At 36.4% G+C, this 14,870-nt stretch overlaps 1 protein-coding gene across 3 annotated transcripts in view; it reads left to right on the top strand.

Annotated features, from left to right (window-relative positions):
* ADAD1 (adenosine deaminase domain containing 1) overlaps window positions 1-10,555 on the top strand; it is a 103,210-nt gene extending 92,655 nt beyond the window's left edge. For all 3 annotated transcript variants that reach the window (XM_007087593.3, XM_007087590.3, XM_007087591.3), the window contains one exon: window positions 10,217-10,555. In XM_007087593.3, the coding sequence (XP_007087655.1) occupies window positions 10,217-10,252 (36 nt within the window). In that variant the 3' untranslated portion in view covers window positions 10,253-10,555. The remainder of the gene's footprint in view (window positions 1-10,216) is intronic.
* Window positions 10,556-14,870: the final 4,315 nt, after the last annotated feature.

Raw genomic sequence — 14,870 nt, 5'->3', positions numbered from 1 at the left:
TCTTTGTCCCAATACCAGCAAATGTGGCTGCTCTCTGGGGTCCACCTGGTACCCTTGCCTGTGGGGAGGCTTTATGGCCTCTACAAAATGCACTCCAAGCAGGGGAACCACTTTTCCCTGTGTGGCACACGGATCCCTCAGACACTGCTGCCAGCTCTGGTAAAGCAGCTCTTTACCCTGCTTCCCCACCAGAATACTGCCAGACACCGAGCTCCAAAACTTCAGACTCTGCACTCCACTGTTTATAGAATCCTGATGGTATTAAAACCCTCTCCTTTCTGCCTGTCGATGGTTTGGGGGAAGAAATTTCTTCTTCAGCCCCTTGTGAGTGTTTTCACTCTTTCTCTCCAGCTACTTTTGGGGAAGTGCTTTTCTTGCACGATCCCAATGTGCTGCACTCTCCCCCTTTCTCTCTCTGTCTCTCTCCAAAAAACAGCTCCCTACCCTCCGTGGCTTTTTTCTCATCCAGTTCACCTCTCTGCACCATGTACCTGGAAAGTTCTGGGGCCCAAGTTATTAAGATTGTTGTGTTAATTCTCAGATCAATTTCTTAGGTGTTCAAAATGGTTTGGTGCTGATCTAGCTGCTTTTCAGGGACAAGACAAGCTCAGGGTCTCCATGCTGCTCCACCATATTAACTCCTTTCCCTGATTTTTTTTTTATATTTATATATAATCTGAAATGAAAAGTTGACCTTTCCATGAAACTTTTCCGTCTTAATACTACTATTCATAGTTAAATGACATGCTTTTATGATGTTCTCTTTGTGATTATGCTATATATTTTGAGAGAATTATGATGTGTATTTAAACTGGGATAGATAAAGTTTGTATTTCACAGTTACCATAACCATTTAGTGTGATATGTAGTTCATTCCCTAACATTGAACTTTCTATTAATCTACATATTGCGAATTTTCTGGCTAAAAAGAACTGAAGAGTTGTCTTAGATAGCTGAGTGAAAGACTATTTCTTCTGCCCCACTGAGCAGATAACAATCAAAGAAAAACTTAGTCACCCCATTTGTCATATTTCTTCTTGTGCTTATTTTTTCATACATGTTCCTTCTTGGATTCATGTAGTTTACAATTTAAATAACATTACAAACATCTTTAATTTTGTAAAACATGAATGCCAGGATGGTAAGAGTAGATTCATGGATGAAAGGAAATAATGTTTATTAATTGAAGGTTGTGTTAACATGACTGAGAGACACCTATTTTCATATTGCCTGAGTTATGTGGACTGAAGTTTGCGCTTTCAATCACACAAAAGAATGATAACTGCAGAGAGAAATCTCATTTTCTACCTTCCCTTTTCTGTGGAATAGTGTATTTCTGGGTTGAAGCGTTATCTCCATTTCATCAAATAGAGGCAAACCAATCTTTTTATCATCTACTTTTACCTGTGAGTATCTGCAGTTTTTGTAGAATTTTGGAAGAAAATAGCCATACTAAAATCTTTAACATTCTTTCAAATATCCACCCCATAACCATTCTACTGGCTTTCAGTGTTTGCTTGGCAATATATAGCAGGCTTAAAATTTCTATCCAAGTAATAAATAGTAAGTAGGCATTATATGAAATTTATTAAATTAAGTTAGTGGGAAATGGTTGACCTCCCACTGTCTCCAAATTTACTATTCAATCTAAATTATCAAACAAGATATTTCTTTTGTGTCTCCAGATAGACAATAAGAAAGCTTGCAGGGAAAATTGGCATCAGTGTGCTTGGATTCCCCGTACTCAATTGTTCCCAATTGCTTCTATTCAAATGTTCATCCTCTGAGAGAATCACTTTCTGAGAAAAAGTAACTCTTTCCTGTTTTAAGTCAGTATGAGATTTACAATGGGAAAACAAAGATAAAACCACAAACCCATGGTATACAAGAGAGATTTAGATATTCTATGAATGAGCAGTCATAGAAACAACCATTATATCTTAATTCTGTCAGTAATATGTGTGTGAATAAAATATTTCATGGACAGGCACTTCATTAAGTTGGAAATTTTTCCCACATTTTATGATTAACCACACTAAAGAGATAGCTCAACCATATCTAATTTCTAACCTAATTTCAACCATATCTAATTTCTAACCTAATTTCTAAGAATGCAAATGCTTTTAGACTTTATAAACTGTTTTCCCCCACAACTTTATTGAGGTACAATTGGTACACAAAAAAATGCATATATTTAATGTACAAAATTTGATGAGTTTGGACATAGGCAAACCCATGAAACTATTACCACAATTAAGGTAATAAACGTATCTATCTCTGTACTCTCCCTGCTTTTTGTAGTAATAACACTTAATATGAGATATGCCCTGTTAACAATTTGAGCATACAATATCATATATTAATCATATTATTAATCATATTAATCATATTGTTAACAGTGGGCACTATATCTTACAGCAGATCCCTAGAACCTATTCATCTTGCACATATGAAATGCTATACTAATTCAACAACAGCTTTCCATTTCCCCTGCTCCCCTAGACCCAGGCAACCACCATTCTACTCTTGGTTTCTATAAGTTGAACTATTTTAGGTACCTCACATAAGTGGAATAACGCAGTGTTTACCTCTCTGTGATGGACTTATTTCAATTAGCAAAATGTCCTCCAAGTTTGTCCATGTTATTGCATATGGTGGATATCCTTCTTTTTTAAGGCTGAATAATACTCTGAAATATATATATATATATACATATATATATATATATATCATATTTTCTTTATCCATTCATTCATTGATGGATATTTAGGTTGTTTCCATATCTTGGCTATTGTGAATAATGCTGCAGTGAACATAAGAATTCATATATCTCTTTGAGATCCTGATTTCAATTCTTTTGACTATACCCAGAAGTGGAATTGCTAGTTCATATGATAGTTCAATTTTTAATTTTCTAATGAACCACCATATTCTTTTCCATAGCTGCTGCACCATTTTACATTTCCACCAACAGTGTACGAGTGCTCCAATTTCTCCACATTCTTACCAATACTTGTTATTTTTTGGATTTAAAAAAAAGCCATTCTAGCAAGTGTGAGGTGATACCTCATTGTAGTTTTGATTTGCATTTCCCTAATAATTAGTGATGTTGAGCTTCTTTTCACATATATGTTGTCATTTGTATGTCTTCTCTGGAAAAATGTCTATTCAAGCCCTTGCTCATTTCTTAATTAGGTAATTTAATGTTGGTTTCAGCAATTGAGTTATAGCAGTTCTTTAATGTATTTCAGATACTAATCCCTTATCAGATATATGGTTTGCAAATATTTTCTCCCATTCTGTGGATTGCCTTTTATTCTGTTTACTGTTCTTTGTTGTGCAAATGTTGTTTAGTTTTGATGTCGTCCTACTTGTGGATTTTTGCTTTTGTTGACTGTGCTATTGGTATCATATCCAAGAAATCATTGCTAAGACCAATGTCAAGATTTTCCCTTATGTTTTCTGCTAGGAACTTTACAGTTTCCTGTCTTTTTCTTAAACTTTTTGTATTTATTTTGAGAGAGAGAACATGTGCACAAGTTGGGGAGGGGCAGAGAGAGAGGGAAAGAGAGAATCCCAAGCAGGCTCTGAGCTGTCAGCACAGAGCCCGACACAGGGCTTGAACTCACGAACTGTGAGATTATGACCTGAGCCAAAATCAAGAGTTGGAAGCCTAACTGACTCAGCCACCCAGGTACCCCTGCAGTTTCATGTCTTACATTTAAGTCTTTAAGCCATTTAGAATTGATTTTTGTGTATGGCATAAGATAAGGGTCTAATTTCATTCTTTTCCATGTGGATACCCAGTTTTCCCTACACAGTTTGTTAAAAAGATTATACTTTCCCCATTGTGTATTATTGGCATTTTTGCTGAAAATTAATTGACTATATATGCATTCGTTAATTTCCAGGCCCTCTATTCTGTTCCGTTGGTCTATATGTCTGTCTTTATACCAGAATCATACTGTTTTAATTGCTGTAGATTTGTAATATATTTTGAAGTCAAGAAGTATAATGGCTTCAGCTTTGTTTTTCTTTCTCAAGATTGTCTTGACTATTTGGGAACCTCCGTCGTTCCAAATGAGTTTTAGGATATTTTTTTCTATTTCTGTAAAAATGTAAAAAATGTCAGGGCACCTAGGTGGCTCAGTCAGTTAAGTGTCCAGCTTCAGCTCAGATCATGATCTCATGGTTCATGGGTTCAAGCCCTGCATTGGGCTCTATGCTGACTGCTCAGAGCCTGGAGCCTGCTTCAGATTCTGTGCCTCCCTCTCTCTCTGCCCCTCGCCTGGTCATGCTCTGTCTCTTTCTCTAAAAAAATAATAAGGAAACATTTAAAAAAATGTTTTTAATATAAAAAATGTCATTGGAATTTTGAGGAGGATAACATGGAATCTACAGATTTCTTTGGGTGGTATGGATATTAAATAATATTATCTTCCCATCTATGATTGGCATGTTTCCATTTATTTTTGTCTTCTTTAATTTCTTTTACCAGTGTTTTGTAGTTTTCAGTGTGTAAGTCTTTCACCTCTTTGGTTAAGTTTATTCCTAAGTAATTCTTTTTGATACAATTGTAAATAGAATTGTTTTCTTAATTTCTTTTTCAAATAGCTCATTGATAGTTATAGAAACACATCTGATTTTTGTATGTTAATTTTGTATCCCACAACTTTACTGATTTTGCTTATTAGTTTAACGTGTGTGTGTGTGTGTGTGTGTGTGTACACTTTAGGGTTTTCTGCCTATAAGATCATGTCATCTGCAAAGAGAGACACTTTTAAATCTTTTTTTCTTACTCAAATGCCTTTTACTTTTTTTTCTTGTCTAATTTCCCTAACTAGGACTTTTAGTACTGTGCTGAATAGATGTGGCAAGAATGGGCATCCTTTTCTTGTTACTGATCTTAGAGGAAAAGCTTTTATTGTTCACTAGTATGATGTTAGCTATCGCTTATCATAGATGGTCTTTATTGTGTTGAAATAAATTCCTTTATTATTTCTTTAAATAAGCTTTCTGTCCCTATTTCTCTCTCCTTCTTTAATGTGCATATTGGTAAATTTGATGGTGTCCCATAATTCCCTGAGGGTTTCTTACACGCTTTCTCATTATTTTTATTTTTTGTGCCTCTGGCTAAATAATCTCAAGTGACTTGTCCTCAAGTTCGCCGGTTCTTTCTTTTGCCTGGTCGAGTTAAATGTTGAAGTTCTCTATTGAATTTTTCAGTTCAATTGTTAAATTCTTGAGCTCCAGAATTTGTTTGGTTCTTTTTTATAATTTCCATTTCTTTGTTAACTTCTTTTTTTTTCATATATTGGTTTTCTAATTTCATTTAGTTATCTGTGTTCTTTTGTGGCTCACTGAACTTATTTAAGATGATTGTTTTGAATTCTTTATCAGTAAATACATAGATACCCATTTCTTTAGGGCTGGTTTATTTTGTTCTTTTGATTGTGTCATATTTCCCTGAATCTTTATGTTCCTTGTGGCTTTGCATTGGTGTCTGCACATTTGAAGAAACAACCACCTCTCCCAGTCTTTATGGATTGGCTTCAGCAAGGAAGCTGATCTTCACCAATCATCGTGGTTAGAGTTTCTGGGAGCCCCTCAAACCTTGTCTATGGATATTTACACTCCACTCCTCTTCCTCCCTCTTGGGAGAAAACACTTGGGTGGTTTTGTTTGTTTGTTTGTTTGTTTGTTTTTTGGTTTGTCTGTTTTCAGCATGCAAGGGTCAAAATTATTGGACTCTCAAAAAACTTAGAATATGGGTTATAGACATAAAAGGTCTCTCTTGGAAAAGATGTGTATTCTCTTCTTTTCTGCTATCAGATGAACCACCTTTAGTTCCATAGGCAGCAAGAAGCAGCTGATCTTCTTGATTTTTCCCATCATTTCCTCAAATACTACAGCTTTAGTGGCATATATCTGTCCCCCAGGTGAAATAGTTTTACTAACCGTTTCTCAAGCAAGTTTCTAGAACCTTTCAACTAGGAATAATAGCATAGTGCCCATTGTTACTGGTCACTTTTCTCCATTTAGCAAATTCCACATCACATTTTAGGGTCTGAGATTTGTAGCACATCAGTTTCAGGGACCAAATTCCATGTCAGGTAGAATACCCCCAGTCATGTGCTTGCTTCGGCAGCACATATACTAGAATACCCCCAGTCATAAGTAACAGAAGGGCTGCTTTAGATTGGTCTGAACACCAAAGACATTTATTTCATATATTAGGAATTCTAAAAGTCAGGTAGACTCCAGGGCCAATTGATTCAGCAGCTTAGAGATGTCATTAGGGACCCCAATTCTCTGCTGCCACAGAGTTGGCTTCCTGCTAAAACTGGTTACTCTCATGGTCATAATATGGCTGCTAGCATAATATACTAGAATAATATTCTTCTTTGATTATTTCTAGCAGGAGACTGAAACTAGCCCTTTTTCCCGGGAACTCCAGTAGGTCCTTGATCCATATTGGCTTTGGTCTACTCATCCCCCAATTAGCCAGTTAAAAGGGGGCATAGTCTTATCATAATTGGCTTACACTAATTTACTGAGGTAAAATGAATGTTGGAACATTATCTCCAAGATCCTCTATAGACAAGCCTTTGCCAGGGTACACTGATATGCAAATGAAAGTTCTAACTTCCTAATACCTTTTCTCTAGCCAACTTTCTTTTTTCTTTTTCTTTTTATTTTTATTTAAGTACAGTTGACACACAATGTTACATTCGTTTCAGGTGTAAAACTGAGTGGTTTGACAAGTTTATGCATTATGCTGTGTTCACCACAAGTATAACTACTATCCGTCCCATTACATAGATATGACAATATCATTGACTGTTCTTTATGTTCTGCTTTTTTATTGCTGTGACTTTATCATTCCATAATGGAAGGCCTGTATTTCTCTCTCCCCTTCACTCATTTTGCCCTACCCCCACCCCCACCCTCCTCCAATCTGGCAACCATCAGTTTGTCTCTGTATTTATAGTTCTGATCTGCTTTTTGTTTATCCTTTTTTTTTAAAATTCCATTTATGAGTTCTAGCCAACTTGCTCCCTGTGCTCTGCTACTTCAAAAGTCTGAGTAGGGACTGACAGAAAAATTATTTGACAAAGCTATGCATTTGTCATTTTGCTTTTGGCTTAAGTCATTGTCAGCAACCAACACTTTATTTATTTTTAATATTTATTTTAATTCCAGTTTAGTTAATGTACAGTTCTATACATTACTCAATGCTCATCATGATAAGTGTACTCTTAAACCCTTTCACTGTTTCACCCATCCACCCTATCTACTTCCCCTGTGATAACTATCAGTTTGTTCTCTATAGTTGAGTCTTTTTTTTTTTTTTTTTTTTTTTTGGTTTGTCTCTTTATCCCTTTGTTCGTTTATTTTGTTTCTTAAATTCCACGTACAAATAAAATCATATGGCATTTGTCTTTCTCTGACTAACTTATTTCACTTAGCATTATATTCTCAAAATGTGTCCATGTTGCTACACATGGCAAGATTTCATTCTTTTTCATTATGTATATATACCACATCTTCTTTATCCATCCAATCATCTGTGGACACTTCAGATGCTTCCGTTTATTTGGCTATGTAAATAATGCTGCAATAAACATAAGGATGCATATATCTTTTCAAATTAGTGTTTTCATATTCTTTTGCAAATGCCAGTAGTGGGATTACTGAATCATATCGTGATTCTATTTTTAATTTTTTGAGGAACACTTTTCCACAGTGGCTGCAGTTTGCATTCCCACCAACACTGCAAGAGGGTTACTTTTTCTCCATATCCTCACCAACTTGTTGTTTCTTGTGTTTTGATTTTAGCCATTCTGACAGGTATGAGGTGATATCTCATTGTAGTTTTGATTTTCATTTCCTTGATGATGAATGATGTTGAGCATCTTTTCATATGTCTCTTGGCCATCTGTATGTCTTTGGAGAAACGTCTATTCATGTCTTCTGCCCATTTTTATTTGGATTCTTTGGGGTTTTTTGGTGTTCAGTTATATAAATTCTTTATATATTTTTGATACTAACCTCTTAATGGACATTTGCAAATTATCTTCTCCTATTCAGTAGGTTATGTTTTAGTTTTGTTGGTTGTTTCCTTTGCCATGCAAAAGACTTTTATTTTAATGTAATACCAATAGTTTATGTTTGCTTTTGTTTCCCTTGCCTCAGGAGACATATCTAGAAAGATGTCATAGCTGATGTCAGAGAAAATAAAGGCCATGTGTGAAAAACCGCCTGTGCTCTTTTCTAGGATTTTTATGGTTTCAGGTCTCACATTTAGATCTTTAATCCATTTTGAGTTTGTTTTTGTGTATGGTGTAAGAAAGTGGTTCAGCTTTTATTCCTTTGGAAACTGGAGAGTTTCCAGTTCTGTTAAAAATGATGTTGGTATTTTTTTAGGAATTGCATTGAATCTGTAGGTCGCTCTGGGTAGTATGGACATTTTAACAATATTTATTCTTCTAATCCATGAACATAGAATATCTTTCCATTTGCTTGTGAGTTCTTAAATTTCTTTCATCATTGTTTTATAGTTTTCAGAGTATAGGTCTTTTACGTCCTTGGTTAAATTTATTCTGAGGTATTTGCTTATTTTTGATGCATTTGTACATAGGATTATTTTCTTAATTTGTCTTTCTGCTACCTCACTACTAGTACATAGAAATGCAAAGGATTTCTGTATATTGATTTTGTGTCCTGCGGCCTTACTGAATTCATTTATCAATTCTAATGTTTTCTGGTGGAGTCTTTAGGGTTTTCGATATATAGTATCATGCCATTTGCAAATAGTGAAAGCTTTACTTCTTCCTTGCCAATTTGGATACCTTTTATTTCTTTTCTCTGATTGCTGTGGCTAGGACTTTAGTACTAAGTTAAATAACAGTGGTGAAGGCAGACATCTCTGTCTTGTTCCTGACAGTAGAGAAAAAGCTCTTGGTTGTTCCCCATTTAGGATATTAGCTGTGGGTTTTTCATATATGGCCTTTATTATGTTGAGGTATGCTCCCTCCAAACCTACTTTCTTGAGGGTTTTTTGTTTTTTGTTTTTTGTTTTTATCAAGAATGGATGTTGAACTTTGTCAGATGTTTTTTTCTCATCTACAGAAATGATCATATGGTTTTTATACTTTCTCTTGTCATCAGCCAACACTAATAATTCTGGACTCCCTGGATCATTTAGGAAGTCTTTAAGGTTGAAAGTAACATAACCCCAAAGTAGTGGCGTAAGCAAATAGACTTGTATTTGTGTCACATAAGAAATCTTGACATATGTATTTACTTGTATTGGCTCAGTAACATGACAATATCAAGGTTATCGTCTATGATTATCTGTCTTTTTATATATGTCTCCCACCTCAGGGTGACAAAATGGCTGCTGCAATTTCAGTTATCAAGTTTATATTTTAATCCAGAAGGGGGAATGGTGACCCATATAATTAGCTAGAATTCATGACCCATGGCAACGCCTGACTGGTGGGTGTCCAAAGAGAATGGGTCTGCATAAAGCAAACATCTTATCTTCTGCACACTGCAAACTGGATAATGTATGTAAGCATTTAGACTTCAGTGCAGAGTAATTTACTTTCTTCCAGCATATGGAAATGAGTTAATAGGTGATGATAGGCATAAGGATCTAAATATGTCCAATCAGCTACCCTGTTCTGTAGGAATGCTTCAGGCTGTCTACTTGTAGCAACTCTCCTAGACATGGGAGACCCAGTGCTATCCATAGCCCCTTGTTTCAGGTTTTCAGCCCAACTTCCTGGGTTTCTATCCAAAAGACCCCAGTTGGTTTGGTGAATCAAATCACAATTGAGGCTGCAGGAAGTTGTGGCTGACCTGTTTTTTTGTTACCCACAAATAGCCTGTATGATCTATTCTCATAACTTCTTCACAGTGTCCATGTGAGGAATAAGGGATTCCTTGAATCTATCTTTCTTCTTCTGTCTCCCAAAGTGGCCTTTGCCATTTTGGATTGGCAAGCTCTGGCAGACTGTGGAGATGACTTTGTCTCCTTGCCTAAGCCTCAAGAGTTGTCCTGTTCTTTGCTTCAACTCTCTTATCTTCCCTCTTCATCTCTTATAACTCACTGGACAGAGGGTGTGAAGAGGCTATAGTAGAGGTAGAAAGGATTATAGCAAAAGGGACTTCATTTTGGCCTTCATTAAGTCCTGCTTTGTTCCCACAGCATCTAGGAGCTGGATGCAGAATAGGGCAAGACTAGAGGATCTACTTCCCCCACCTCCACCATTCTCAGACTCGTCCTACTCTGAACAAAGAAAAGACTGAAGCCCTCCTGATGACGCCTTGGAATCTCAGACCTACTTGGAACCAAGGCAGCAAGTAGGAGGTAATTGTCTTCTGTTGCCTCCAGTTCCTACTCTCTTCACTGTTAGAACAGAGCATCACTCTCCTCCATATGAACTTCCCTTCTGAGCCTGCTTCCTAAATCCTGTCACGGAACTCTCCCCTCCCACACTGGTGGTTCTGTTCTAAGGCAAACAGAAATAAAAAAAATTACTCTAGATTTCTGAGTCTAGGGAACTGGCTAATGGTTTTTCACAACTGGCGCTTGAAGGAATATGATACATATTTTCACTTTTTGATGGATACTGGGCATTCATATATATAGAAGTGATATACATGTAGAAAGTCAACACCAGAGACCCAAATACAACTCATGAACAGATGTGGCTTCCCAGGCAATGAAGATTAGGTAGTAGGAAGTGTTCAGATCCAAAGAAGCTAAGTAGTGACAGCATTTTATATGTATCCAGGATTCCCTGTGCTCCTCTTTTCCAGACACTTCAGGTTTTGGCAAAAGGTTTAAGGTAAAATAGGCACTGATTGTTTGGAAGGGCAGAATTTTTATAGGGTTTTTTGTTTGTTTGTTTGTGTGTTTTTTTATTTGTTTTGGTTTGTTTGTTTTTGGGTTTTTTCCAAGCATATTATTGTTAGCAATACTCAAAAGCAGCCATGTGTTTTCCTAGATCCTTCACTTGCTGTTGTGTCCTAGCAGGCTCTCAGTGCTATCTACTTTGGGAGAGGTGTATAGTATCCTTGGCTCTAAAACACATCCCTGGTTCCCTGATTAGGTTATTGGCTACTCAAGAATGACTCTTAAAGATGCTATAAAGGGAAAAGTGAAGGAAATCATGGGCTTTTGGTAAAAGGAAGTCACTAAAATGTTTTAAGTAGAGAAATATAATAGAATTTCCTACTTCATGTGTAAAATACAAGTTTTAAGGTAGCAGAACTAGCAGTATATTAACTGGTTAGGAAGCTATCAAAATAGCCATGCAAGAGACAGTGAGGGAAGTGGGGTGTACAGATGGAGAACAGGGTACAGGTTTGAGGAATGTTTGGAAGAAAAACTGATAATTGAATTGATATAGAAAATGAGTGTCAGGAATGAGTTCAGAATGACTATCAGGTTTGTGTAATGGGTAACCTATGAATTCTGTCCTTTTAACTGAAGTTTAAGGACTTAGGACAAAAGACAGGTTTGAGAGAAAGAGGTGTTTTGAGTTTCAAGTACTGACAAGTACACATCTATGAATATATGCATCCACGTTCAAGTGTCATTTCTTTTTTTTTTTTAATTTTTTTTTAATGTTTATTTATTTTTGAGAGAGACAGAGACAGAATGTGAGTGGGTTAGGGGCAGAGAGAGAGGGAGACACAGAAGCAGAAGCAGGCTCCAGGCTCTGAGCTGTCAGCACAGAGCCCGACGCGGGGCTTGAACTCACGAGCTGTGAGATCATGATCTGAGCCGAAGTCGGACGCTCAACCGACTGAGCCACCCAGGCGCCCCCAAGTGTCATTTCTTTAAGAAAAGCTCCTGTGACCAGTTACAGGGTATGGGTCTCTATCTCATAACATCCTGTGCTTTTCTGTTGTGCTCATCTCAGTTTAAGGAAGTAACCAATTGTTCAGTTAACCGTTTAGTATAATCTTCAGCAGGACAGCCTCTATTCCCCTGGCCTATGCCAGAGCCCTTGTCATAGTAGACACTCAGTAATATCTAATGAGTGAATTCTAGGTGCTTTTCAGTCACCTAAGAATTAGTTATTGTTATCTCACACTTTACATATGTAGAGCTGGAGATTCTGAGAAATAAAGTAACTTGTATGTGGTCATACATGGAGTGAGTGTAGGGATGCCAGATTTAGCAAATAAAAATACAGGATGCACAGTCAAAATTGCATTTCAGATAAACAATAAATTATTCTTTAGTGTAAATATGTCCCAAATATTGCATGTGATATATAATATACACCCTTAAGTGAGTGGCATTTGACTCAGAACTATGTGACTCCAAAGTCCCAACTCTTTCTACTCTCTCACTGAGAGGGAACACCACTCCTACACTGAAAACCATGTGAGGGATTATACCAGCATCAGTCCTCTTTCCCTGTTAATAAAAATTTTTGTTTTATATCAGGTTATGTTGTTTTTAAATTCTTGCTTTGATGAAAGTAACCCAGTTTACACCTGTCAGAATAGCAAAAATTAACAACACAGGAAAACAAGAGACTGGTGAAGATACAGAGTAAGAGGAACACTTTTACACTGTTGGTGGGAATGCAAACTAGTGCAGCTACTCTGGAGAAGAGTAATTTTTGGTCCCCCCAAAATTAAAAATAAAACTACCCTATGATCCAGCAATTCCACTTCTGGCATTTACCCCAAGGATACAAAAATACAGTTTGAAGGGGCATATGCACCCTGATGTTTATAGCAGCATTATCAACAATAGCCAAACTATGGAAAGATCCCAAAAGTCCATTGACTGATGAATGGATAAAGAAGATGTGGCATATATATATACATGGACTATTACTGACTGAGCTACCAAAAAGAATGAAATCTTAAAAAAGGAGAAAAAGAATGAAATCTTGCCATTTGCAACGATGTGGATGGAGCTAGAGTGTATTATGCTAAGTGAAATAAATCAAAGAAAGACTAATACCGTATGATTTCACTCATATGTGGAATTTAAGAAACAAAACAGATGAGCATATGGGAAGGACAAAAAGAGACAAAGAAGCAAACCATAAGGGACTATAAAGAACAAACCGAGGGTTGATGGAGAGAAGGTGTGCAGAGGATGGGCTAAATGTGCAATGGGTATTAAGGAGGGCACTTGTGATGAGCTCTGGATTCTTTAATATGTATGTGCTGAATCACTAAGTTCTACACCAGAAACCAATTTTACCATATATGTTAACTAACTAGAATTTAAATAAAAACTTGGGAAAGAAAGAAAGAGAAAGAGAGAAAGAGAGAAAGAAAGAAAGAAAGAAAGAAAGAAAGAAAGAAAGAAAGAAAGAGGAAAGAAAAAAGAAAAGAAGGAAAAGAAAAGAGGAAAGGAAAGAAAAGAAAAGAAAGAAAAAAACGAAAAGAAAAAAAGAAAAGAAAAAAGAAAGAAAGTTTATCCTGGGTGCAAAGCAGCAACTAATGGATTCAAAATGTTTTGTTAGAGTCCTTCTGGAATGCCTTCTCCAATTATAAAGGTAAACTAAAACTACTTGGACTTTCTGCAGTATCAGACACAGGGAAATGAGGTTAAAGGACTCTCCCTGAGTAGAAGCACTCCCCACCCACTTTTGTGGTATTTTGAGCCACTCAAGAGTTGTGGCCTCTATCAGATGACTATGTACGTCAAAGACAATGCTTTATAGTTTATGAGTTTCCTCATAGACGTTCTGTAACGCTCTGGAAACAAGATAACAGTGTGGTTCTAGCAATTTTCCTGAGTGATCTTTAGGGCTGTCCTGTGTGGTTAATTTGATCTGTGGAGCTGCTATGTTATGGGTAATTTTGAAACACGGGGTTTGCTTATCTGTCTTTCTTCCCTAGGTGACAACATTAAGGCACTGGTTCAAAGGGTAGTACCAGGCTTTTCTCAAAGGACCTAGAAAGGCTCTTGCATACATTTTCTCTCTCCCTGTCTTTTTTTCTGTCTGTCTGTATATACATGGAGAGACAACATGTAAATTCTATACTAGAACATTAATACTGGTTCTCTTCAGAATAGTGTGATTTCAAAATAATTTTTACTTTTTCTTTACGTCTTTCTATATTTTTTGAATTTTTGACAAAAGCAGCATCACCTTTAAAATAACAATAAACACTATTCTGTCCGTGGGAGAAAAAGTCTCAGCTTTCCCTTTATCAAGCATGGATTATCCTCATAACTGATACTCTCCTGTTTGTTTCTCTTCTCCTCTTATGAAAGAAAGATAAAAGAGAAATAAGATAAAGAAAAAGAATCTTCTGACAGTTTATTCAATTAAAAGGCAAAAAAAATCAAAAAAGCTCGTGAAAAAAGAAAATAAAATATTGGTCTTAACACAGAGAGACAGTTACCTTTGGTTTAAATTATAAGCAATGAAATCATGTAAGGTCAGAATTTGATGTACAAGTTCTATTCAAAAGAAATTTGCAAGCAGATATTCCTAAAATTGACATTTCTAAGCAGTAAAAAATTTCAGGACAGAGAGCACCTGTTAGAACTTTGAGCCTCAGGCACGAATAGGTATTACCACTGACAACACAAAGCAATCTTCATCATTCAGTTCCTAACAGTTGATTCTTACCCAACAATATAAGCCCATTGTTCAAATTGATTTCTTCTCCCTGCAGCCCCCAGAAGCTGCTACCATTAAGAAGGGTTCTTCTCAAATAGTTTTTGAAACATTTTTGTCTGTAGAAAACCACTGGAATGCAGAAGAACTGGTGAGGTTCCATGGAACAAACATTGAAGCTTCAATTATATTTTAGGCTTTGTGTCACCAGCCCCAACTCTGTGGTACAAGCAGAGGCACAGTAACCGTCCC

The sequence above is a fragment of the Panthera tigris genome, chromosome B1, assembly GCF_018350195.1.
Source record: "Panthera tigris isolate Pti1 chromosome B1, P.tigris_Pti1_mat1.1, whole genome shotgun sequence".
NCBI lineage: Eukaryota > Metazoa > Chordata > Mammalia > Carnivora > Felidae > Panthera > Panthera tigris.
Note: the sequence above shows the minus strand (reverse complement) of the source record. Positions and strands in the feature narration are given on the sequence as shown.